The sequence below is a fragment of the Dermacentor silvarum genome, chromosome 9 (assembly GCF_013339745.2).
Source record: "Dermacentor silvarum isolate Dsil-2018 chromosome 9, BIME_Dsil_1.4, whole genome shotgun sequence".
Taxonomy (NCBI): Eukaryota; Metazoa; Arthropoda; class Arachnida; order Ixodida; family Ixodidae; genus Dermacentor; species Dermacentor silvarum.
In genome coordinates this window covers 11235864-11262893 of record NC_051162.1, presented here as the reverse complement: position 1 = coordinate 11262893, position 27030 = coordinate 11235864, and the positions used below count along the sequence as shown (strand labels likewise).

At 46.1% G+C, this 27030-nt stretch overlaps 1 protein-coding gene across 3 annotated transcripts in view; it reads right to left on the bottom strand.

Annotated features, from left to right (window-relative positions):
* Positions 1-25907, bottom strand: part of LOC119465127 (tumor susceptibility gene 101 protein-like) — a 64314-nt gene extending 38407 nt beyond the window's left edge. The window contains exons 1-7 of one of the 3 annotated variants that reach the window (XM_049656612.1): positions 25580-25907; positions 18821-18905; positions 17831-17896; positions 13059-13222; positions 12642-12766; positions 9465-9607; positions 3158-3336 (exon numbers count right to left, since the gene is read on the bottom strand). In XM_049656612.1, coding sequence (XP_049512569.1) covers positions 3158-3336; positions 9465-9607; positions 12642-12766; positions 13059-13222; positions 17831-17896; positions 18821-18905; positions 25580-25624 — 807 coding nt within the window. In that variant the 5' untranslated portion in view covers positions 25625-25907. Of the gene's footprint in view, positions 1-3157; positions 3337-9464; positions 9615-12641; positions 12767-13058; positions 13223-17830; positions 17897-18820; positions 18906-25579 lie in introns of all 3 variants that reach the window. The other 2 variants (XM_037725926.2, XM_037725927.2) reach the window with 2 other exon arrangements.
* Positions 25908-27030: the final 1123 nt, after the last annotated feature.

Here is a 27030-nt window from a genome sequence, read left to right as displayed (position 1 = left end):
TTCTGCACTTACACCTCAATATGGGCTTGTCAGCTTCAATTTTTACTGGATTCGGATCGTACGTTTTCCCGGATCGTACGTTTATTTTTCGCGTATTTTTTGAAAACGTGTGAACGAGGTTCTACTGTATACAGTGGTGCAACTAGCCAAAATAGGATTTAGCAGGAATATCTTGCTTTTGGAGCAGGTAAATCCAAATTTGGAGCAGATTACAGGGGGGGGGGGGGGAAATACCGTTTTGGAGCACTAAATCCCAAATTTGGAGCAGTTTCACAAAGAACGCTTACTCATAAAACGCCATAAACTTTACCACGCATCACCCCGTCCTTGCTTGGGTCAGTTCCTCGGTGTGACAATTGATAAGAATAGAAAATAAAATGAAACATTGCGAATTGCAGGCCCTGGTTGTGGGGGACCTATTTAAAACATAAATACAGTTGCCGACCGATTTTTCGGAATCCAAAAATTTGGACTTGTTGGATATTCCGGGCTTTATAAATGCATTGTCAGGGTTTCCATAGAGCTAATGCATTTTTCGCAACCGATTTTTGGACGAATTTAGGCTCCCAAGTTGATTTTTTGGACTAAATCACTCGCTCCACGCTACCCGTTCTTGAAGGCCGCCATGTTGGATTTTCCGCTGGCCAGTGTTGCCAGAGGGGGCAGGGTGGCATAGCCAAAACAGACGGATATTATAGCCCAAAAGTAGCCAACCATGCAGTCGGGCCTCGGTAGCTTGTAGCCAAAATGTAGCCCCCATTTCTGCTAGCTTAAAACGGCAAGGAAGTGAGCCATGGAAACAAACTAGTGATGTTTGTCTTATTTTCAAATAAAAGTTCCAGCTGAAAGCATAAAATACACGGTCAAACCATGTGTTTGACTAGACTAGCACACAACAGAGAAAGTAAAAAGTATGCCATATGTGAGCATCAAGCACACACCCAAGCAAAGGGGTTGACTACAAGAGGTAAAACATAAGAAGAAAAATATGAAGTATAAATCATTCGCCATAGTTTCCCAGTGGCTCAGGTAAAGAATTATCTTAAGCTCTACAATACAGTGTCCCTCATATGACACTTTGAAGGTTAGGGGTCGTAAACACCATCAATTATCACATATGTAAACATCATAAACATTTTCTTGTAATTTCGCCCACTTCCCCTGGCGCACATGTGAAATCGGACTCGAAGCGAGCAGCAGGACGGCGTCGGCTGAAAACAGCGCGGCATTTCTAGCCAACATGTTGATGGTGATGAGCGTATGGTGCTCTAACATTTATAACGGGCGGACATAAAAATGAGGTCCTAGCACAAAACCCGGTGTATCGCACCGCGCCATGGACGAAGATGTGGAAACAAACAGAAAAATGTTGCACCAACAGCTTTCGAACGGGCAGCGAATCTTGAAACACGTTTTTTTACAATTCCTGATCCACATAAAAATGTAGCTCAAAAATAGCCACATAGCCAACTCATCTAAAACACAACCAAACGAAAATTTAGGTAGCCCAATTTGGCTACAAATAGCCCAATCTGGCAACAGGCTTGGCTTCCAGTGGCCCGCTATATAGCCTCCAAATTGGGAGACGCACGAGAGCGCACGTCATCCTCTCGTCTTGGAGGCCATACCCGCTCTTCCTTAGCCGACAAAACGCTCTAGGGGACGGCACTTTTTTTCTTTTATTCGGTCAGCACTATCGCCATAATCACTTTGCGAGATCCGTTTTTTAAATTATTTTTTTAAAAGTTCGGTTGCTATTTTGCACGTGGTGTGCGCGCCTCGGAGACGTGCGCGGCTTCGCATTTGTGTGATCGGTGCCACCTCTTCGCGAGAGCCAAGTGGTGCGAAGCGTAGCCTCCGCGATCGGCTCGGGCAGCACGCCGTTGCTGAACCATTAGAGTTAGCAAGATAACACTTCTCCGCTGGACTACGTGCCGAATGGGAATGAATTAATGAAATCAACTTTATTCAAGGTCCTGCCGAATGACGATCTTCGCTAGCGGAGATCGCCAACGCGATGACGCTCTTGTCGACAGTATGCGGAGACGTGAGTCTTCCGCAAATTCAAGCAAATATGATCGCCTTGAAGCGTAGTATGAGGCAGGGCATTATTAAAGATTTTTTTATGCCACTCTAAGCCTAATAAATTTTCTATTTTAGGGTGAATGCATTTTTTTGGACTGTTCAATTATTCGGACTATTTTATGGTCCCCGCAAAGTCCGGAGAATCGGTCGGCGACTGCATAGGTCTTGTGAATTTTATTAGATTTCGAAAAAAAAACAAATAATGCTAGTTAACTTATGAATTGAACCATGCTGCCAAATTACAAATTTTTTTTGCTTTTATGTCTTCTAATAAACTGCTTGTTTTTTTTTCACAATAAGTCACTCTGAAAAATTTTAATCCGCAATAAATGTTTTAACCCTGGGGAGACACATTTCTCGAAAAAAAACATAGCCCTCAATGGGTTTATGTGCTCCTAAATATAGGGAGAGAGAGAGCAAAGACAGGAAAGGCAGGGAGGTCAACCAGACGAGCGTCCGGTTTGCTACCCTATACTGGGGGTAGGGGAAAGGAGGAATAGAAAGAGGAAAACAGAAAGAGAGGGTGTCTGAAAAGTAACTGTGCAGTAGAAATGGTGGTCTTAAAATTTGAAGTTTTACTTTTGGCAATGCAGTGATCGCTACAGGAGGTGCTGAATATGTCCAACACTGGCTCAAAGACATGTCTGCACACGTCACTGCATACTGTTAAAGACTTGGTGGAGGGAGGCTGGAGTTATCTGTGAAATGTGCTGGGTAATGGTTGCCTGCAGCTCCTGATGTGTGTGATGATTGTTCTCATACACTCATCCTTGGAATGCACCCCACAGACGTTATCAGATGAGCTACAGGTTTTGCGCTATCATGTTGAACGTGAAACTGCAATGTCATTCGCAATTATCATATTTTTGTTTTATTTTCTCCCTGCTCAGTTACTTTTCCAACACCCAGTTTAAGTACACACGCGTTCTTCTTGCATTTCATCACCCCCACCAAAGTGCAGTCAATGCAGCTGGGAATCAAACCCACGGCCTCATACAAAAGATGCAAAATTCCACAGCAGGAAAACTTGGAACTTCCAGATGTCTGATGCAACTATAGCATGCTCACTTACAGTGCTGGCTGGTGGGTACGGGTATCCCGTGTTGGCCGTGGCGGGGCCCGACGTTGGGTAGGGCGGGTACGGTGCTGCGCCAGACGCCACCGGGGGGAAGACTGGGTACGGGGGCATGCCGCCTCCCCCTCCGCCCACCGTGTTTGCCGAGGCTGATGCAGCACCGCTGGCGGGCGCTGCTGGGCAGTAAACGAGAGAAGCTGCTCACAATGCTTTCTTGCTAAATCAGGGTGCACAAAGGAGACTTGTGACACGACCGCTTACAATGCAGAGGATATAACGAGGGGTTTTTACCCTCCCACAGAACTCAATGTACTGCTTAAAGTGCGGCTGGGCTAGAAAAAATGCCAATTATGATGCAGCTCGCAGAAAATGCCAAGCAGCAAAAGGGAAGAGCGACAAAGGCAACACGCAAGAGGAGCACATGCAGAGCGAACAAACAAAGCAGAAAAAGAAACCATCAGTTTCAATAGAAGCAAATAGCTGAGCGCTTCAAGAAAGCTATTTACTTTATTAAAGGAATGGTGTGCTGGATCGTCCTGCTCCTGTTCTCTGAGATCAAGCACGGTCAATTTTGTGGACTATGCTCTGCTCGACCCCATGCTGGACGTGTGTGTAATGTCGTTCTTTGGTTTTTCAGTTTGTGCATGCAAAGTAAATGCTTTCCTCTTGTGCATTTTTTTTTCCTGGCTTCATCTGCTTCATGCAAAAATAGTCTGTAAAAGTCGGTCGTCAAGTGTTAAACTTTTAACCTTGGCAGATATTAAAGGATACAAACATACTGATCACATGCTTCAACTGTTGGACACGCTTGTTTGCTTGGTCTAAATGTTTAGCACAAGTGCAGATAGTATTCGCAACTTCGGTGATGACTGTTTTAAGAGGTCCGCACTGTAATACCACATCACTGCCGACTTGAGACTGCTCCTTTTAATAACCCTCCCCACAGAGCGAAAAAAAAAAAGAATGTGCACACAGTTTATGCAAGAAAACTGTTTAAGTGCTGACAGACACAAACACAAGAAGAAGCAAGGAACACATGAAGCGCTACTTTTAGCAGCGCTTCATATCTATACCGTATTTACTCAAATCTAACGCACACTTTTTTTTTTCCCGATAAAACTGGTCCAAAAATCGCATGCACGTTACAATCTAGTACGATCCTATATCTGCGTTACCATATCACCATCGGCATTTCAAAATGGCCACCTTGTACGCGCTTCGAGCCTAGCTGCCGTAGCTTCCTCCATGTGCTGTAGTATGTGTGCTTAGGCATTAATCTACCATCTGTCGTCCCGTTTTCTGCCTTTGCTCTATCAGCACGAAGTGCAGAGTTCATCATGATGCCGCATGATGCCGCAAGTGATCATGTGAGCGTATACGGAAAGAAATCGGGCCGCGTCACGGGAATTGGGAGAGTCCAAAACCTGCGTGCGGGACTGGCGCAAACAGGAGAGGATTTTCGCCAGCAAAGCAACGCGGAAGGGTTTCAGTGGCCCGAAGCAAGATGTATTCTGCGACGATCCACTTCGGCGATACGATCGTCTCGGCCACAAAAGCGATCTGCGAGGGGGAGTTCGCAGGCACTGTGTTTTTGCCGCTTATAGTTCGCATTGAAACGAGAGGGGTGCTAGCGCGAAGGTCAATTCGCTCGCCGTTGCTGCCGCGCTTCGTCCCTCCAGCATTTAGACAGCGAGTTTATGGTGTTATTGAGCGAGATGTGTTCATGTTTGCTTGTGTGTGCGTGACACCATGCTTGTTAATTTAGTTAGTTAGCGAATGTTAATAAGTTTATCCGGCCGTTAAAAAGTACTATCCTTACTTTGTATAGCTGTCTACTAATTTACTGTTGCAACCGATGCTTTGCCTTGAGGGCAAAACTGCAACATTTTTCTTTTTAATTCATCACAACTTTAGTGCATTGGGAGTAAATGTTTTTTTTTTTCCAAATGAGAGAAAGTTTTATTTCTGTATGCAAGCACGAGGTGCACGGTACTGTAAAGTTTTTTTTTTCTGTTTTTTGGTCACGGAAAACGGGTGCGCGTTACAATCGAGGGCGCGTTACAATCGAGGGCGCGTTACAATCGAGTAAATACGGTATGTTCATAAGTTCATATTGACACGTATACATGTTTATCTTTCACCGGTGGCCGCTTTCCACCGGCTAACAAATGTTAAACGTTATCGCTCGGCGCAGGACGTGCCTGTGTCGGAGGTTTCTAGAACGTTATCGATGCTTCTTTCCGTTGCCTGTTTTCACCGACGCTTATGTTATCTGATTGTGTGACCGACGCGAATTGTCTAGAACTTTCTGGAAGACACGCGGGCATCAGGGATTAATCTAGAACCTTCGATGACTCAGGTATAAAAGCCGACGCGTTTCGCTGCTGATCAGATTTCGACGACCGCCCGACTGCGTTCGCCGCTTTCGTTGTGTTTCGAGTGTAGCTTGCTTTTGTGGGCACAAGTTCGCCCAATAAAGAATTAGTTTCGTCATACACAGTTTTACGACTGTTTACTTCAGCGTCACTACTACGTGACAATACGGCTTATAAACAATTTCACTACGGATAACCATCTCACCTAAATCACCACCCTGACTGTGCAAGTAAATGCACTTGTGTCACAGTGGTAAATGACATTTCGGCACATCTCTTGCCGCAGTGTCAAACGTACTGCCATCAGCACGCTTAACATGAACACTCTGAAGTGTGGCCTGGACCGGCTTGGACTGATACCAGTGTCGCAAAGTGTTGGGCGCTGTTGAGGAGATAATTTCCCGGTGTGTTTGCGGCGGCTGACGATAGCTGGAGTGCAGCTCGATTTGACTGGTTGACTTGTCTTTCGCTTATGTCTGAACGGTGGGGAGAGTGCACTCACTTGGAAGGTCCGTTTCGCTCGTCACTGCAGTCTCACGCATGCCCGGAAAACACGTTGCGGTTCGCTTATCTCAGCAAAGCGTACATGCAGCACTGGAGTGCAGCCTGGACTAAGCCACACACTAACCTGTGAGAGCACTCCGATGCGCGCGGTACGGGGATTAAGAAATGCAGAAGAACTAAAGGGAAAATGAGACATCCACCCAATCGTAGCAATTGCTACAAAGGAAACCCATACGGGTTCTTCGAAAGAAAAGTTCCTCGATATAACAGAAGAACATGACCATTGCATTTGCAGATTTATTTATTGTTGAATCTTTACAAACACCACAAACCTGCGTTTGCTCTGCTTTTCCTATTTATCATTTCCTTCAAGCGCCAGCTTTGAGGCACAAGCTGTCACACCTGTAAAGGAGTAAGTCAGCTACTCACAGAGGACCCTGATCAGGAGAAAGAAATTTACAGAAGAATAAAATTGGGTTGGAGTGCATAAGCCAGGCATTGCCAAATCCTGACTGGGAGCTTACCACTGTCGTTGAAAAGAAAAGTGCACAATCATTGCATTCTACTGGTGCTAACATATGGGGCAGAAACTTGGAGGTCCACAAAGAAGCTCGAGAACAAGTTAAGGACTGCACAAAGAGCAATGGAACAAAGAAATGTTAAGCCTAACGTTAAGAGGCCGGAAGAGAGCAGTGTGGATCAGAGAGCAAACGGGGATAGCCGATATTCTAATGGACATTAAGAGAAAAAAATGGAGCTGGGCAGGCCATGTAATGCATTGGATGGATAACCCGGTGGACTATTAGAGCTACAGAATAGATACTAAGAGAAGGGAAGCGCAGTCGAGGATGGCAGAAAACTAGATGGGGTGATGAAGTTCGCAAATTTGCAGGTGCAAGTTCGAATCAGCTAGCGGAAGACATGGGTAATTGGAGATCGCAGGGAGAGGCCTTCGTCCTGCAGTGCACATAAATATAAGCTGACGATGATGCTGATGAATCAGTTTAACTAGCAAAGCAGCTCTTACGCTTCTTTGGTGCAGGCTTTGAGCAATTTTCTGCTATTATGTCATTTTGGAGCAGGATGGCACAAAAAACTGCTCTCGGCGCAATTGGCGCAGCTGTTCCACTACTGAAGTCACTATGTCATTAGACCCAATGAAAAGGGAAGAAAAAAGAAATGTGGTCAAGACTATAAAGGCGGTCAAGACTATAAGGCGTGGGGGTGCAGTTGGGGAACGCAGGAAATAACAAGTATGCACACTAATATAAGGCGAAATAATGTAGCTGATCGATAATTTAGAGTCAACAGGGATGCTCAAAATATCGAATACAGTACAACCTAACAATGCAGATTTCACGGGATCGAAAGAAATGTCTGAATTAACCGAATGGCAAATTATTGTGGGTATCAATAAAACAATAAACAAATGCTTACTACTTCAACATGCTTTTATTTACTGAATAAATCAGCAAATACTGCTTGTATTTTGCACAAAACAGTGCGGAAGCTGAAATTCTCATCATCTTGTGATTGATTAGCACTCGCAGTGACACAGGCTTCGCGACTTCCTTTGCAGCGCGAACCCGGCGTGCATTTTTGTCTGGGACACTCTTTTCACTACCGCGCACACATCCTAATAATTTTTTCACCAATGAGCTGGTCGCCAACGGATTGTCTCTCCATCGCGATGTAGCCGGTGCTCTTCATTCTCAACAGCGTTGCAATGAGTCAAAACAAAACTACTGTTTCCAGCAACTGCTGCAGACGAAACCATGGTCGCTATCGGTGCGATCATGGACAGCAACCTTGCAATTCTGAAGGTAAGCGGCCGACGTGTGCACCGAGTCACAACGAAACTACTGTTTGCTGCACCAACTGCGGACGAAACCACAGTCGCTATTGACACGATGATGGATAGCGACAATGCAGTTTTGAAGGCATGTGGTCAACACGCGCACTGAGTCAAAACGAAACTACTGTTTGCTGCAAACACTGCGGATAACTATCAACGCGATCAAGGATGACTACGCAGTTATGAAGGCACGTGGCCGACGCGGTGTTACTGTCGCTGAACGATAAATCGGACACCGATAATCCGGACATGCTCGGTAATTCGGACAGCTTCGCGGCACCGCCAATGGCCCCGTAGACTTAATGTGTAAAGACGACCGATATTTCGGACAGCCGCCAGCTCTACATTAGATTATCCGGACTCCGTCCGTGACTGTAGCGTACGCGGATTCTGCCGCCATTATCTCCTCTGGCAACCTTGATGAGACATGAAGTATGGCCTCAGAGATTACATGTAAAACGATAATCTCTGAGGCTTTGTCTCGGTCACAGCACTACGCCTCAGATTAAATTACAAATGCTGACCTTGGAGGTTTTGTTTGAATTGTGAGGTCGCATCAACGTCGTGATCATCACATCCTATTCAGTCATCCCAGCGCATGGCCCACTCTCGCCATTCTGTTTGTTTAGTTGGCACTCCAGACAGCGCTCTGCTGGCTCTAAGAAGTCTTCCTCGTAAAGTTATCGACAGGCCGCGTCAAATGGCCCAACGGTCCCCTCGCAGTCTGATTCTGAATGAGTTTTGAGTCGCAGCCCAAATGACCCTGACACACACCGCAACTGAAGAGCCCGAACTGCCGCCTACCACAATGAGCTCAAATGAGGACATCATTGATGACCTAGGATGCGATGTTCCGATTCCTGCCGACATTACATTTGAAGACTTTGCAGATGTCGACAGTGCGGTGTTGTGTTCCGAACTGAACGATGATGAAATAATTGAGAAAGTTCTCCCACCATTAAACAGCGATTCGACTTGGATGGTGATGTGCCGTGCAGTTCTGACACAAGCCTTTGCAGTCCTTGCATTAGAGTACAGCGACAACAGAAAACCAGCAGAAATATATAAGTAGTTGGTTGCACGTAAGCGGAAGTGTGTGTAGCAACGGATCGGCCACTTCTTCCTTGCACAGGGGCATTAAAATGTAAATAAAATAATAGTTTTTTTTGGGCACATTTGTTTTTTCGGACATTCGATAGTTCGGACTTATTTACGTTCCCCGTGAAGTCCGAATTATCGGTTGTAGACTGTATACACAGTGGTAAACGCAAGAATAAAGGATTTTTTTCTTTCTCTTTTTTCTTGGACGGTATACCGAGAGAGGCGTCGTACGAGGCGAGGTCGGCGTAAAATTGTGTCGTATGTTGTGTCGTATAATCAAGGTTTTTAATACATTATTTTTATGGGCGTTTTGCCAGGACCAAACCAATCCGTCGTAAAATGCGGGTCGTCGCATGACTGGGGGTCGTATAATTGAGGTTCACCTGTAGTTACACAAGAGCGCAAATAAATCTTAATTTGCTTGAATAAGTAATTTCACGAGACTGTTAATGACAAATGGCACACTAACGGTAGGGTGTCCATGGTGCGGGCATGCCGGTGGCTCCTCCTGGGGGATATGGTGGCATGGCTGTCCCCGATGTCGGGTACGGAGGCTGGCCCCCCATGGCCGGTGGCATCACCCCCGTCGTGGGGCGGAAGAAGCCGCCTCCGCTTGTAGCTGGACGTGGAAAATAAAAAAGAACAAGTTTCCCCAACGGTTGCATCAGCATCAACAATACAGGGTTTTAGCTTGTCTGCAAACTTCTTAACATAACCAGTTACGGGAGCTGTGGATGGCAGTAGCAAAGATGGTGGTGACAACTTGTGATGATTTGTCAAACCACAATGCATTCAAAATATTTTGTTTAGTGTCAGTATCATCGTTGAAGGAAAATTATGAAAACACTGCATGTAACAATTACGTCGCAACAGTTAAATAGAATCTGCATGTTGCTGCAGTATCATCGTTGTGCGCTTTCTGGTTAAGCTGTGTCGCTACCATGTCGCTACCAGTCATACACCTTTCTAGTAACCCGGCATTCCGAAAGCGCTCGTACATTTACGGACAAGCTAAAGCTCTCCAATGACATAATATGGGCATTGAGGCTGATGCTAGCGACCAGCCATCAGAATTCAATGCTAGACACTTATAAGCATGGCTGAGCAAGTTGGTATGGATTCATAATTTGGGTGATGGCACCACAGAAAAAAAACACAAGGCTGTGGAAAGCAAGACACGGTGAATTTGACAGTCGGCACTTCTATTAAGCACGCTTTGCTTTCAGACTTGTGGTTTTTCTCGGGCGCCACAACCCAAAGAATGCACACTTGGCATGACCAGTGCAAGCCAGATTGGGCAAAGTTAGAGGCCCCAAGATATTCGTGTAAGTGCGGTAACAGTTTTCCGAGCTCGTGGGGACTGAAAAAAAGTACTGAAAACTCGTTCGGCCGAGAAAAAAAGTTATTAGTGCGGCTTAAAAAAATTCTCTAATAATGCCCCGCCTCATACTACGCTTGGAGGGGATCGACTTGCTTGGATTTGCGCAGCAATGACGTCGTCTCCGTGTATAGTCGACACGAACGTCACCGCGTTGGCGATCTCCGCCAACGGAGTTCGCCATGGAGATCCAAGAAAAGAGCTTCGCACCGCTTAGCTCTCGCGAAGGTACAGGAAGTAGCGCCGATCACTGAGACATGGGTCTCCGAGACACCTGCTCGGTGTACACGCCACGTTCAAAATAGCAACCGAAACTTGAGAGAAAAAAAACTCACTGAATTAACACGCGTGGTGTCAGCGCGCACGAGCGAGCGCGGCCGCCGCAGCCCGCAGCGAGCGAAGGTTCGTGCAGTCTATCGCTTCAACGGAAACTGAGCGGCGAGAGCACAGCGCATACAAAAGGTCAGAGCTGTCTGGAGATCGCTTTCAAGATACGGTGCGCGCGAGAAACCGTTCTGGTGCTAAGTACGCGGTTGTTAGAAGAGTAGAAGTCGCCCCCCCCCCCTCACTCCCATACCCCCACGGCCTTTCGCACGAGGGAGGAAGTCGCGTTTACGCTCTGCCGTGACAGCACACGTCCCCCGCGCGCTGTCACTCGCACATACGGCGGGTGCGCGGCGATGATTTTATCGCCCTTGGACTTTGTATGGATCCTCACGGCGGCGACGCCGACGGCGAAAATCCGCTTGAAGTGTCCATATAATTGCTGTCGCAATAAAAAAACATCCCACAATAAATGGTTACAACGATAGTGCTGAGCGCATATACTAAGAAAAAAGAAAAAGTGCAGTACTCTGGAGTGTTTTGTCAGCCAAGGAAGAGCGGGCATGGCCTCCGAGACTGGAGGATTGCTCGAGCTCTCTATTGATAGCGTGCGTTCCAATCTTGGAGGCTATACAGCGAGCCACTAGAATTCAAGCCAGTGCAAAATCCAACATGGCGGCCTCCAAGATTGGGTAGCGCGGCTCGGAAAGAGCGATTTAGTCCACAAAATCGAAGTTTGGGGTCTCAATTCGTCCGAAAAATTGGGTGCGAAAATGCATGAACTCAATGGGAACCCTGACGGTGCATTTTTGAAGTCCGGAATAACCAGCAAGTCCAAATTTTTGGAGTCAAGCACCACCACGCCCGCTTTCGCGGCAGTTATCGATTCCGTGAACATCGTCCGCAACTTTGTTGAGTGCAGTGCGGGTGATATTTGTATGCTACGTTTTTTGAGCCAGCTGGAGAGCATGGCAATAGGGGCGGCGAACCAGCGCGCCAAGTAATCCCGCATCGGTGATTACATTGAGTAATTTTTCTCGAACATGGAAAATAAAGGTGATTTCGTTTTGCGGCAAGTTCTTGCTTGTTTTCTTTTTTTATTATTATTTATTTCGGTTAACTCGAAAATCCGCTTAATTCGAAGAATTTTCGCGGTCCGGCGACCTTCGAATTATCGAGGTTTTACTCTAGTCGTTTTAGCATGTAAAACCCAAGAATTCAAGATACCTATGATGTTAAAATTGTGTATCGTAAATGGTGTAGCTAGTCAGCTAAGATTAGTTTGTGTACATTTATACGGTGTAGCCACTGTGTGCTCAATAATTCTTAAGCCTGAGGGTGCTGAAAGTGTGTCTCTTAGACTTCATCGTGCTGTAGTTGCATTCTGCTTTTTCAACGTCATCGATAAAACTAACGCATCTACTCGAAAATGGGTTGAACATGAATATAGGTCGACATGAAATTTTCTGAAATATAACAAAAATATAATTTGATTATAGGACAACCCACATCTTCCTAGAAAAAAAACAAAAAAATCTGAACATGACACACCTTCATTTGCTGTAAGTGCGGTTACTAAATCTAGCTAGTCAATGCCACAAGCTCATCTGAACTGCTGGAGAAGTCGTCCACAGGATCGCAAACGACATCTTTGTGTTGGATATGCAGCATTTCTTAAAGCCTGTCTGGATAATCTCCAGACTGGCTTTACAGCGGGTGCGACAGAGGAACTCCGTTCGCTCGGTACTTTTGCTAGCTTTGCTCACGAATATAGGCCAAGATTCCTTAGTTATGAATCTAGGTCCATAGCTCACGCTGGGTAACATTTTGAAAAAAGAAGAGGTCGACCTATATTCAAATAAATATGGTAGCTTGGAAGCCGCTGCTTTTACACGGTACACATTACAACTCTGTCACAGAAATTATCAACTGGGAAATGGAAACTTACCCGTGTTCCTGGCTCCTAGGTAGGCAGGTGAACCATCCTCCTGTGGTTTCGAGAAGACGGGTGGTGTCTCGCCAAATACAATGATCATCACCTGGATCAGGCCCAGCAGGTCTGATGAGCTCTGCAGAGTTGAGCAGGCATCAGCACAGTTAATGCGGGAAAACACATACACCTGCCTTACTGCAGTTCAAGTGATGCGCTACTAACAACAGGTTTCATAGCAGCTGCTTACGATGTTATTGTCGTTTTCAATTAGATGTTTTTTGACATTTCGATTATACAACATTTTTGTGTGGACCAGAGAAAGTGGTATAAATCGGGAGTCCACTACATCAATATTTTCATCAATGCTCTTGCTTTTGATGGACTATCGTGGCATACAAAAAGTGCCTGAAAGGGTTTACTTATCGTACTGGGTTCCATTCGTGCAGGTAGGGCAGGAAGACGCGACCCGTCTGGTCGACGTGCCGGGACACCTTGATCTGCATGTAGCTGGTGGGCTTGACATAGCACATGGGTGAGTTGTACGGGTGCGTGTCCAGCAGCCAGATGCAGACCGGGATGTTGTATGTCATGCCTGCACACATGACCATCGGTTACGATGACCAACCTTACGCCAAATAATGGTCCCCGAGAGCAGCCCCACAGGAAGTGCAAAGGTTGGCACAGCTCATCATAGTCACACCCTCTGCGCCTAAACGTGGCACTCATGTGCACTGTGCAGGGAGATCCCAACACGACTCCAGTAAATATGACTTGTTATGAAAAGTATCGTTGTAAATATATTATTTTACAAAGAAAAGTCTAGTTCTGTGTTCTTGGATTGGAGGATGTGGTGACAAACCAAGGCCCGCTATTATCGCCACAGCAGTGAGCTCCGCACGACAGGAGGTGAGTGAAAGAATTTTCATGTTATTGGTTCAGCAAATGTTCTTGAAACTTGCTAAGTACAGCCTCCTTTAGAATATAGTGTAGTCTATGTTTACCGATGAATGATAACCTTTTCTCTACCGCTGACGAGTATAGTCATCACGAGTTTCTGTACCAATATAAATGACAAGTATAGTCATCATGAACAAAAATTCCTCACACAGCAAACTGTGTGAGGAATGATGTGTGATGATGACAACAGCTGTCAAAGTGCATACAGTTGCAACCTTTGACACTAGATGGCCACACTTGTCCACGTTGTGCCATTGTGCCTTGCCTTTCTCTTTATTGCCACCTCCTCTGATGCGTGCGCAGAAAACATGGCTGCCTTCCTGCCACATGGGAATAAAAGTGTAAAAGGAAGTATTTTGATGCCTCCTCGTGCAAAGACAACTCTGTACAGCTTTGCTCGGAAAGAGAAAGTGATGTGTTCTCCTCTGCAGACTCAGACGATGACGGTTAGTATGTGGATGGAAAGGAGATTCTTGGCACTGCCCACGAGTGGTTCCCCCACCCTGTGCCCTTGGAGCTGTGGAAAAGTAGCCACTATCCAAGTACATGTGTTTTGCACCCGTTTAGATTATTTTCTTTTCGTACTATTATTTTCAAAGTGTATCGAGCCCCGTAGATCACTGTGCTGCAAGACCTCAGTGCTGTGCAGAGAAGCCTTTAACATTTATGTCAAGCAATTTGGGAAATTAGGAAACCTTACTGAACTTTTTTTTAAATGGTACCGTTTTGTTCAGAAAGAAAAGCTCTACAAACTGAGAGAAGAAAAGAAAAAAGATCTGGTAAATTTGGTACAATTTTGGCGTTTTGGGTGGTACGAAAAGGGTTCACCAGGAGCAAGCAAACGCCGTCAAAATCCATGAAGTCTCAGCAACCTGTTATAAAATCTTCAAGGCGGTGCCACCCCCTGCCATCTTTCCTTTTTGCATATTTTATGGCTTACCGAGCCTCCTCTCACGATAAGAATAAGCTTTTTGGTATTGTAGTAGGGTAATGTACTAATACAACTCAAATTATGCATCTCTTCAGTGCCCCTTTAACACGGTTGTCCAACTATTCTCAGTTTATCATTGTAACTGATAGTAAAGGGCCATGATGGTCACACAAAAAAATCTGGGCCCTCAGCTCACACATTAAATCGAAATTTTGATACAAATCGCTGCCTCTAAAGCCCTCCCACCGACCGACCGCCATTCTGGCAATGTCTCTCTGACATCAGGAAATAAGGGATCACTGCTGTGTCATCTGCTTTGAAGCAGTTCTGGATCATTTTGCTCCTGTATCTCCGGCAACCAATGGCACAGCAAGGGCGTTGCTGCCGAATTGTGCCACAAATGAATTCACTCTAGGTATAGAATGCCGCTGCAAAGCGCCGAAATGCACATGCTTAAACAAAATGACGGCCATGACATATTTCCAGCTCGTGCAGTCACTTACAGCGTTTGCAGCACCCAAAAAAAGCATGACCTTCGAGATTGGCTTCGGTTACTCGAGGGTGCCATTTTCGGGGGTGCCAATTCATTCCGTCACCACTCAGTGCTGCAGGATTGCTGTACCCCAAAAAATTCAAGTACGAGTCTTGTACCGAACCGAATGCACTAAAATTTTGCCTGCTTCCTGTGGGAGATGTACGGTTTAACATGCAATGCATAATTCAAGATAGAAAATTTTATGTCATGGCCCCTTTAAACCAATTTTCACGGTACCCGCTTTTTTTTAGTGCAACAGCAAGCTTACTGATCTGAGTGTGTCCGAATGCAGAAAACTCAGTGGAACATTTTTTATCAAAATTTTCCCATCTGCATTGAGGATGTAGTCGGGCTCAAGAAACAAGCTGAAAACAGTATTAGGTGATTGCGATAGCGATTATATGCTGGCTTTGGTGGAAAGTAGACAAGCGCAGCTCTATTTGTAAGAAAGTAATATTTTGCTTATCAAGCCGATGTACCTGTACCCCAGTGACGGCTCCCTCCATGTAAGACAAACTGATCTTGAAGGCCATGCTTTTGCTCGCTGCATGCGCCAGGCTTTCCTTTTTAGCCAAGCCAAGCTAAGTGGTAGGATATGCCAGTAGTGCTATTAGTGCTATTGTAAAGGCGTTTATTGCACGCAAGCGTTAGGCCTGACCGTCCGATCAGTTCAGGGAACCGCGAGCACGAGCGGCGTAGTCCGAGCGATGCGCTGGAGAGACTGACCCACTAGACAGCGCTTGTAAGGATGCCCCACTGCAGCGTCCCTCTTCTTCACTACAATTACCCCGGGGACGAAAAAGGGAGCCGTCCGGCGACCTAACAATTCGTCACTAATAGGGGATCATAATACGGCTTGAGGCGCTCGACGTTGACAATGTCGCGTCCGCGACGGCGCATGTCGGAAGATGGTTCAACGGGCTGAATCACATAGTTGACGGGTGATGCACGCTCGACGATGCGGTAGGGACCTTCATACTTAGGCATTAACTTGGAAGACAGACCAGGTGCCGCGGAAGGAACTGAGAGCCACACAAGCGCTCCAGGAAGAAAGGTGGGCACAGAGGTGGTGTCACCGCGAGTGTTCTTCTGGCGCTCTTGGTCATTGGAGGTAAAAGCCCGGGCGAGGTCGCGGCACTCTTCGGCATGTCTCACTGTATCAGAAATGGGCGCACATTCAGATGCGTCGGGCCGGTATGGTAGCATTGTGTCGATGGTGTGCGATGGGTGCCGGCCATACAATAAGAAATATGGCGAAAAACCAGTAGTGCTCTGCGTAGCGGTATTGTACGCGTAGGTGACGAAGGGCAGAATGGCGTCCCAGTTTGTGTGGTCGGAGGAGACGTACATTGAGAGCATGTTGCCGAGCGTACGGTTGAACCGTTCCGTGAGTCCATTGGTTTGAGGATGGTACGCTGTCGTTGTGCGATGAACAACGTGGCACTCTTTGAGAATAGCTTCAACTACGTCGGAGAGGAAGACACATCTGCGGTCACTGAGCAGCTCCTGGGGTGGCCCATGACGTAGGATGAATCGACGAAGCAGGAAGGAGGCAACGTCACGCGCTGTAGCTGCCGGAAGCGCCGCAGTTTCAGCGTATCGCGTAAGGTGGTCAACCGCCACAATGGCCCAGCGGTTTCCAGCCGATGTCATGGGAAGGGGCCCGTACAAATCTATACCAACGCGCCCAAAGGGCCGGGTGGCGCAAGGTAAAGATTGCAGCCCAGCTGGAGAGAGGCGAGGTGAAGATTTCCGGCGCTGGCAATCGGGACAAGAGCGTACGAACTTTTGAACGTAGCTGTACATCCCTCGCCAGTAGTACCACTGTTGAAGGCGCTGGTAAGTCTTGAAAACGCCAGAGTGGGCACACTGGGGATCGGCGTGGAAAGCTGCGCATATTTCGGAACGCAGGCTGCGAGGCACTACTAACAACCACTGGCGGCCGTCGGAGCTGTAATTGCGCCGGTGAAGCAGGTCGTCGCGAATGGCGAAATGGTGAGCTTGACGGCGCAACGTGCGGGTTGATGACCTGGTCGATGGATCAGAGAGCCAGCCTATAAGCGACACAATCCAGGGGTCCTTGCGCTGCTCGGAAGCGATGGTGCGAAGATCGATGGAAGACACAGTCAACCGTTAATATATTGTTGTCAGCCAAGGGAGAGCGCGAGAGGGCATCGGCGTCCGAGTGGTGTCGTCCGCTGCGGTAGAGTACGCGGATGTCGTAGTCTTGCAGGCGAAGTGCCCAACGTGCAAGACGGCCGGACGGATCTTTCAATGACGCCAGCCAACATAGTGCGTGGAAGGGAGGCATTTGCTGGGTCGTCGGCTGAGATGCGTCCTGAGACATGGTTGAAGAGAGGGTACGGGATCAAAGCTCCAGGATGCGTTCGAGCGTAGCACTCTCCACCACTTGTAAAGGCGTTTATTGCACGCAAGCATTAGGCCTGACCGTCCGATCAGTTCAGGGAACCGCGAGCGCGAGCGGCGTAGTCCGAGCGATGCGCTGGAGAGACTGACCCACTAGACAGCGCTTGTAAGGATGCCCCACTGCATCGTCCCTCTTCTTCACTACACTATTATTTCTTTGACAATTTAAAATTACAATTCCTACTTAAATCGCGAACAGCGTGCTGGATCCTATCACTACAAGTCATGGTCACTTCCTTTCTATCAATGTTTCACAACACATTCTGGCCACTTGTCAGTCCCTTTAAGATTCTTATTTCACGTCTCTCTAACGATGCACAGCTACAAGGTGTCAGCGGGAGTTATCTCACCTTTGTAGTTTACTGGGATGGTGCCGTCCAGGCAGAACAGCTCCTTTTTCATGCCATCGTTGAACACTGCAAGTGGTGTGAAAACCAGTGCATTCTGAGTAACCAGACATGATACCAACATCCTCAAAGCTAACACTTGTACAGCAAATTAAGAGTGTACGCTATCGACACGCATACATTGCTTATCTTTCTCCAGAGGCTACTTCTGCCTGGCTAACCATGGTTACAACATATCGCTAAGCGCAAGACGCACACACACGCATTCACACTTTCCCAAATGCTGTTGACAATTATACCGAGCTAACAGTGCAGTAAATGTGAGAAGGAAGGAATGGAATGTCACATGCTGACATTGGTTGAAGGCACTCGAGTGCAGTGAGTAGCTCCTCTCGCCAGTGCTCCACAACATTCCTTTGCTTCTATTTTGGCTACTCGTAAATGCTATTTAAAAATTCCTGTGGTAAAGTGCTCCTTGTGTATAACCAAAATTTCTAACGATACCTGGTGGAGGGCCCTTTAAAGGCCACCTGCAATGAAATTTTGGGCCGCGGAAAAAAGCGAAAATTTTACGTTTAATGTAGTAGTGGATGCGTCGCAAAAGGCCCGCAAAAGTTGCCAAAAAGTTGCCAAAAGTGATTATCACTCGCCGGAAGTGACACGCAACTCAACATATGTGACTCCTCGACATGACCTCCAAGATTTGCACTGCCTGCAAAATCGCAGAGGCAACACATGGAGATCATATCCGTTAATCAGGAGGTGCACAAGGCTGCCAATAAGAAAATCATAAACCAGCACTGCAGCTTTGCCAAGATTGCTTCAGTAGTACATACCAGTAATGTTTTGCCAATACCATAGTGAAACGTGATTGCCGCCCTGCGTGCTGCTGTCAGTTACATCCTGCTAGTGCAACCCGAGAATGGGTCGTTTTAAGTCTTACACACCGTTTTCTTTTTAATGATAAAATAGAAGAAGTGAGGATAGACTCACCAAACTGTGAGGTAGTCGGTGAGAGGTTGCGGTAGTGCTGGAGTGCATTGGTGATGTCCTTCTTGGCCTGGTCTGGATAATGGTACTGAAATAAGATTAGATAATGCAGAAACATGAGTTGGCTTAAGTTCTGACATTACTGGACACTTAAAGATTGTTAGAGGAGTAAGGAAAACATAAAAGTAGCATTCCTGCCCGTTCCCTTCTTTCTAAAAAAAGTGCTCTTGTCAAACAGATGTGGGCACCCATTTATTTGTTTACATACTGCAGACCCGCATGCAAATACTACAGAAGGCGCTGGTCAAGAGAAAGAGCAACAACAAAGCTTATGCCAAGCTAGTAATTACACAGGCACAGAGCCGCAGTGGGCAGTGAGCAAAATACCACCCACTGCCCGGGTTCTTTTGAGGGGGAGACTTTGCAATTAGAATGGTCGACTTGGTCAAAGTTCCCAATACCTTTTGTTTTTTCAAGATTCCCAGGTGTTTCTTTATCACGTAGGGTAATATTATAAAGAAATCTGAAGTAGAAGTAGAATAATTGCACTTTCCTAGCAAACTGTGGACAAAAATTGGGTGTAAAATTGGAATTTTGGAGGTGACACTGCACCATGGATTGCATGGCTTTCTGTGATGGTGCAATGCCACCATCTTGGGACTGTTGTAAAGATCGGGGCTTCAGATAAGCTAAAAGTGCTGTATTTAGCCATGAGAAAACTAAAAGCATATACTAAAAAGAGGAAATACTGGCGTTGCCATTCGTTATTACAAAACGACGTGGCACTTGGGCTGGTTGGCGATCTTCACAAATGAACATGTTTTGAGAAGAATGGGCACCACAAAGAAGTAAACAGTCGATAATGAGCCCAACGTTCTGTGGAGAAATTACGAAAATTTGAAATAAACAGTCATGGTGCTGTTTTTGTTTCATCCTGAAACACTTCGTGGGAGACCTAACCATAAACTGATTCCACAATAAAAGAAATGAAAGTGTCACAATTTTTCATGATGTAATTAACGACTAGCCCAGTGCCAAGCTATGCTAAACCCCACTGCATTTTATACCATGCTCAAATGTAAAGTACACGTAGTTTCAACATCAGTGGTTGAAAAGAACCTGTGTTTGAATAGCGAAAATTCCCAACCAAATTGAATATTGAATATATTGCTATTTCTAGACAAAAACAAACGAAAAAAAAGCACTGGCATTGGAGAATTGTGCCATCTGTTCCCATAATATTACGTCTAGCTTTTTTCACTGTTTGCTGTATTATAAAAACAACTGCTTTCAATCATCCGGTGCACTATTACAGTGACTGCAATGAAACAAAGGAGCCACATGTCACAAGATGCACGTGAATGCTGTGTTTGTTGAAGGAAAGAAGTGTGATAGTAGAGCACCTACACATTCTTTTAGAGGGATGCAAACACGGTAAGGCTGGCCAAACAATAAATTGCTTGGAAATTTCGTTGAGAAATTTGTATACAGGCCTGAAAGTGAGGCACTCTTACTGAATGACGAGCAATTATTGAGCAGATCTTATTTGCTCAGTGCACTTGCTCAGAAACTGGTGTGTGTGCAAAACACAGTGGCAGAATCATTGGGAACAGTCCTTATTGTTTCAAGTACCGCCAAGATCAAATGGCATTACAGAGGGGAGTGGTCAATATGTGATAATGTGTAAAAACATTTGGCAATTCCTGCTTATACAATATTACCTATGAGATAAAAAATGTCACAGTTTCGCCCTAAGGGCGAAGCAATGAATGCGATAGCAACACAGCAATGTCATACGAAGTAAGGTGAGCGGCTTTGGTAGCAATATGAATTGTAGTAAACATGAGCTGATTAAGTAAGCAGGTGTGCTGCGGCGTAAGTAGACCGACATGAAGAGAGACTCGATGACCACGAGAAGGCGCGTGTGAAACGGTGGTGTTGATGAGAAGCGCTTCCCGTGGGCAGCGCGTGCGATGGGACACACCTGTAGCGCTGCACTGCCGATCCGGGCAGCATTGCGTGTGTAGCGTGCGTTGGAAAATGTGCCCCGACTATTACGAACTGAATGAACAAGCGTGGTGTGAGCGCGCACAAACACGAAGAGATCACACTGAATGACAGCAGACAACGACTGTCAAAACGCTGGCAGCAAGCATACGCCGCCGCGGGCGAAGGTACGTGCGGTCTATCGCTTCAACGGAAACTGAGCGGCGAATGCACTTAAAGGTCAGAGCCGTGTGGAGATAAGAGACGGTGCGAGCGAGCGACGAGCGCGGTTGTTGGCAGAGAAGTGCGGCCCCCCTTGCTCCCTCCAGCGCTGGCTTCCTGCTTCCTTGCTTGCGCGTGGGAGATTGAGTGCGTTCGCTCTCCGTGATAGCGCGCGTCTCCGCACGCTTCCTCTCGGGCATACGGCGCGCGGCGAAGATTTTATCTATAGGGAACCTCACGACGACGACGCCGGCGGCAGAAATCCGGTTCAAGTGTCCATATAATTGCTATCGCAATAAAAAACTACAAAAATATTCATTATTTCACAGAAGTCCACAAATACAACAAAGGATATAAAACTTCCTTGCTTTACAATGAGCATTCAAAAATGCATGGTGGCCTAAAACTGTCGCAACGTTTGGTGTGCTTGGCACATACGTAAGAATTTGAAAATGAATTAGTCCAACAATTTGGAATACTGTGGAGGAAGGATTAGCCGCTGATGAAAATCAGAGCGATTGATCCTCTCATTACATTGACCATCTCATCATTATAAGTGCTGACCCTTATACCTGAAGAGAAATGAATATTCAACGATTTCAAATGTGAATTTTCTAATTTAATAAAAATTGAATAGCAAGTACTACATTAAAATGAAATTGTGGATTTAACGCGTGGAATCTGCAGAGTGGGTCATGAGGCATGAGGTCATGAGTGGGGGACACTGGATTGATTTTGACTATGTGGGGTGCCATACCATGCATGGAAATTTAAGTAGACAAACTTTTTGCCACCATCGAAATGCGGTCGTCGGGAATCGAACCCACGGCCTCGTGCCTAGCATCAGTACAATGCCATAGCCACCAAGCAAAGACAGCAAAGACTATTCGTATTCGACGATTCGCACACCCCTAGTTGACAAGTCCTTATAACAAATAAACAGGGCATCACATGAGCTCGTTCTTTATTGTCACAATAATGGTGCCAATTCTAAAACAACTTTTACATAACTTTCTCATTTGTAAAAGCTTGTTTCCTAGGAAAAGCTATGGTTTGCAGCCTGAATGTGTCACTGCAGCTTGTCAAGGTTGTAACGCATGCGCTTCCTCGCACCATATAAGCATGCTCCACGGCATTAGGTGTGCTCGAAAGAGTACTCGCATGTATTTTCAAGGACACCTCTCACATGTAAGAGGATCAGACTTAGCAAGTAGGAATGTTGGGCAAACGCTTATATATAGAGCCCACATGTTTAGGCACTGAAAATTCTGTTTTAAGGGTCTATAACAGACACTAAAGCTGTCATTTAAGACAGGTGAGAAACACCGTCCTTTAGGCATATAGAGGGTTTGTTATTAGCACTTCCACTGTGCATTTGAGGATAAATTATCATTTTCTGAGAAATACAGACCATGTAACCCCTGTTTTACGAAATCTACCTAAATTTCTCAGTAAAACATAATGAGGCAAATTGCTTAGGTCACAAGATTTACCTGAAATTTAGTGTGAATAGACACCAGCAGAAATGTTGTGAAAGCAGTGATAAACAAGCATCATGTCAAGATTTTGGGGTTTCATATTGCACCTGTTTTCACTGAATATTAGTTTGTAGGCAGAAAAGGAACGCTCAAGATCTATTGAAGTTAGAGGCAAGTACTCGTACTTTGGAGCATTCAATGATCCAGTGCCCTCTGGAACTGCCGAGTGTTTACGAGTTCAGAATGTTTAGAGTTGAAATTACCGTGAACCTGGGATTTTAGTGAAAACTGATTAAGTTTGGAAGCAGTTCTATCAGCGACAGGTCCATTGGGGATAGTGCAGAGGCTTTTCTGAACGGCCAAAATGAGGCCCAAAATTTGGGTCAGAGTTGTGCTCAAGCATTCACGTTTCTTAATAATGTTGGCTTAAAATGTTAAGTGAGTACACATGTGCACTAAGTCACCTTCAAGTGTATGGTTGCATAGCGTAGTTCGAGCCCTTCTCCCAGTGGTGTTCTGGAATGCTGCAAAGTTGTTAATAACAGCCTTTCATCGTCGGAGTGTTTGTAGTCATAATCGGCTGCCTTCGCCCACGTTAACTAAATTAAATTATGGGGTTTTACGTGCCAAAACCACGATCTGATTATGAGGCACACCGTAGTGGGGGACTCCGGAACTTTGGACCACCGGGGGTTCTTCAACGTGCACCTAAATCTAAGTACACGGGTGTTTTCGCATTTCGCCCCCATCGAAACGCGTCCTCCGTGGCCGGGATTTGATCCCGCGACCTCGTGCTCAGCAGCCCAACATCATAGCCACCTAGCAACCATGGCGGGTTTCGCCCAAGTTCCCCAGCTGGTTATAACATTAAAGCAGCTAGGACAAAACTTAAAAAAAACAAAAAAAAAAAACATGTTTGGGCTCTAAAAATCCAACATAGGCATTTATAGGCACAATAAAAGTGCCACTAAAGTGTTCCTAAGCCTGTAGTTGCTGCTTATATGTTAAATAGGTACGATAAGCACATAAAAACAAAATGTATTTTGCCTGAAATTTCGGTCTCGTTATGTTGCATTCACCTCTTGGGTACGTAAAGTGAAACTGGTTTGTAGAAACAAGTACATTATAGTAAATTCATAAGAATGTTTTGATGCTTTCCAGTATACCCTTCCAAGGTTCTTTGAAACGTCACATAACACAAGAAATTTTGAATCGCAAATGTCGTTGGTACTCCTTGATGTATGATGGGGAGCAAGTTCTATTCCTTCTGGAAACTGTGGTAATACTCAGAAGTTGAATAAAAGGGAAACATTGTCATCCAGCCAAGCGTAGCTACCAAAGGTCGCTTCTTACAAAGCTATACCCAAGTGTAGCACGAAACTAATTCCTCCCCCTTGTGGGATTCCGCAGAACTGATTTGCTGCGTTGAATAAAGTACGAGAGGCAGTGCTGAAACACATTAGGTGGCGTAAAACGCAAGACATTTTGGGACCACTGCTCCTGGTGTCTTGCATCAATCCCCTGGTAAGCCGATATCAATGTGTGTTTGCTCTTGACAATCACGCTTCTGACAATCTAAATTCAACTGAACAGAATGAACTTGGCCTTTTCCATGCATTTCTGCACATGCAGAGAGCATTAAACGTGTCTGGTGATGGGCGGCAACACGCATTGCACCAAAAGCACAGCCTCTGAGATTAAGGTGTTGAAAAAGCGGAATGCTGCATCCTCGAAGACCACGCAACACGTGATGCACATGCAGTGTTACATCACAGTGTCATAAAGTTGGACACAATCTAATAAATATATAATGCTCGTACATCACCCTACTGCACCTAAGCATCACATGCAGCTTTCCTTGCATGCTTTCTTCCTTTTGTTGGTATGTCTTGTTGTTGCAGACACCAGAACACAAAAACACAGAGCCCAGTAAGGGAGCACACATGAAACGCTCCATGCATGTACCCGTAATGTGCTTTTGCGTTGTGATGCTTTTGTTTCCAAAATGAAGTACCAATCATCCTAACTCGCCACACTCTCTTACGGCTGATCAGTATCAATTATAAGGGAAGGTGTGGTGCTATGTGGTGCATGTACCAGCTATTACACATACTGTTATTGCCCTTTCTCCACCCTTGAGTTGCTTTACTGTGGTCTTCCTTAATGATCCCTTTATGTCACATAACCAGAAAATAGGCCTCTTGCAGCTGAAATCACATGATGTAGACAATGTTGAATGCTGCATTCGTGAAACTCGAGGGAATAAAGCTTGCAGCTAATCCCCAATAGAAGGGAAACAGGCAATCGTTATGATGCCGATCATCCTTCAGTTTAGTGATCTCCAGCTACGTAATCTTGTGCAACCCATTAGCCTTCCCGTCAGTGCAAAAATTCTGGCATTTCCCGCGAAATGTGCAAACTGTGCAAGGAATCGGCTTTACTGTAAGAGCGTGGGCTTTTGGAAGGTAAATAGTCTACTGCCCATCCAACCATAGCTGGCAATGGTCGTCATGTTCGTCTTCTTTCGCGATCGTCTGTATCTATCGTCTGCTTCAGGGCACAACAGTGTTGCCCATTTAGGTTGCAATGTCTTGTAAGTAACTGCGGTAGCCTGGGGTTCAATTCATCACGTCACACAGCCAACGGAGTGTTGCGTCATTGCAAACAATCCACTGTGAAACTTTGCCTATCGCGGTGAAACACGACATCGTTCGCTAGAAATGCGTGACGATTAGGTTTTGAGAAAGAAGCAGATAGAGAGAGATGGCAAGACAACCGAAAACGACGATATTGTGATCAAGAAGCCGCTTAAACACACCCCTCCTACACCAGCGAAAAAAATGCGTGCTTCAACTACTAGAAAATTTTGACGGCACAGACTTCCATTCCGGGTTTGCGGCCCTACTTTCACAGAGGTCGCAATATTTTGCGGCCCTCCAACCCTCGCGTTGCGTCTTTAAGCACGGTTTAAAAACAAAGACAGAACCCACAGAGGTTATCCTCCTCGAATACAGGAAGGAAAACGGCAGTCAAGCAAGTCCAACAAACGTAGCGCGCCGATATGGCTTCAGCCTACCTTTGCGAGTAAAGAGGATAGATACTGATCCAACGATTGAGGCATTCTCGCACAGAACAGTTCGCGATCGGCTCGCTCTTTTCACAAGAGAGCCGCACAGGCACGAAGCTCCCGACCACTTCAGGCGGTCATGGGTGCCGCTGATGGCTGACGCGCGTGTCCGAGTGTCACAGCGCCGTTACGCAAAAGCGTGATCACACGGCAGCGATATTTACGCCGTTAACATTCATCAAGGCAATCAAAAACAGCAGGGATACACAGCTCTAATCTCGACAGGATCCATGACAGCTAATGACCAACGACAACCGGAAAAGGTGGTGCCCGCATCGCACCCACAAAGCGACGGCTCCCTGAACATATTGAAACGACGTATATCTCGAAGGCAATGTTTTTGTCCTAAGGCGACTGCTCTGGTTGAAAGCAAGAAAACGCTACAACAACAAAAGAAAAAAACCACAGGGTTTTTTTTTTCTTTTTCTTTTTTTTCCCTCAATCTGGCTAGACGAGTGTAGCTAGCGTAGGAAGTAACCATTTTTTTTAATCGTTGTAGAAAAATTGTGGTTCCGCCTACAGTGCACTAGAAAATATTGGGTAGTGGAAGAAGCGGCGGCCTCGGCGCGAGGCATATTGTGTAGAAGTTCACCAGATGGCGCGCGCGCTCACTTCCCGAGCACCGACTGAGGGAGTCCGCGGCAGAGCGCAGCAGGCGAGTGCGGCGGCACAGAGTTTCAGAATGCTGTGTCATGCCAAATATGTCAGTATGATTTTATGTAAAGAACCCTAAGATCTGTAGTATGGGATGGCAGGGCACGGTTCGTACCTGCAATGTATGTTATCGCGATGCATGCACTTCGGCTGCATCGACAGAGTGCACATTTAGCATCAAAATTTCACTTTTTTTTTTACCCAGTTGCACCAGCCACAAGTCCCGTTCGAAACATAGAAGTTACATTTGTATTGAATAGGATTTACTAGACAGTGACTCCAACCAAGTAAGGGTATGTATTAACCCGCCGTTTCGGAGCCACTTCGGCTCCTTCTTCAGGGGGTATTCTTCGGAGGTGGCGGTGTGCAGCTTTTCAAAGGTCCATCGTCAGAAAGGTGAGAGAAATGAAGGGGGGGGGGGGGGGGGAGAGACACTTGACAGGGCACCTGTTATTGACACACGTAAATGGCGAAAGGGTGGGGAGGCTGCGGCGTTGCTGGGCGACTGGGATCACCGATGCTGGGGGACGCGTGGGGGCGAGATGTTTTGGTGTTGGTGACCTAGAGCGGGGGGTCTTTTCTTCTTTTCGCCGTGTCTCCAGGGCCATGGACATACACAGAGGGTAGGATGCCCTTCACGCGGTTTATATTACATCGGGCTAATAAATACCCTTACTCGGTTGGAGTCACTGTCTAAGTCCTAATCAATTTTTCCAACCAGCAGGTAATTCTGTCGAAATGTTTAG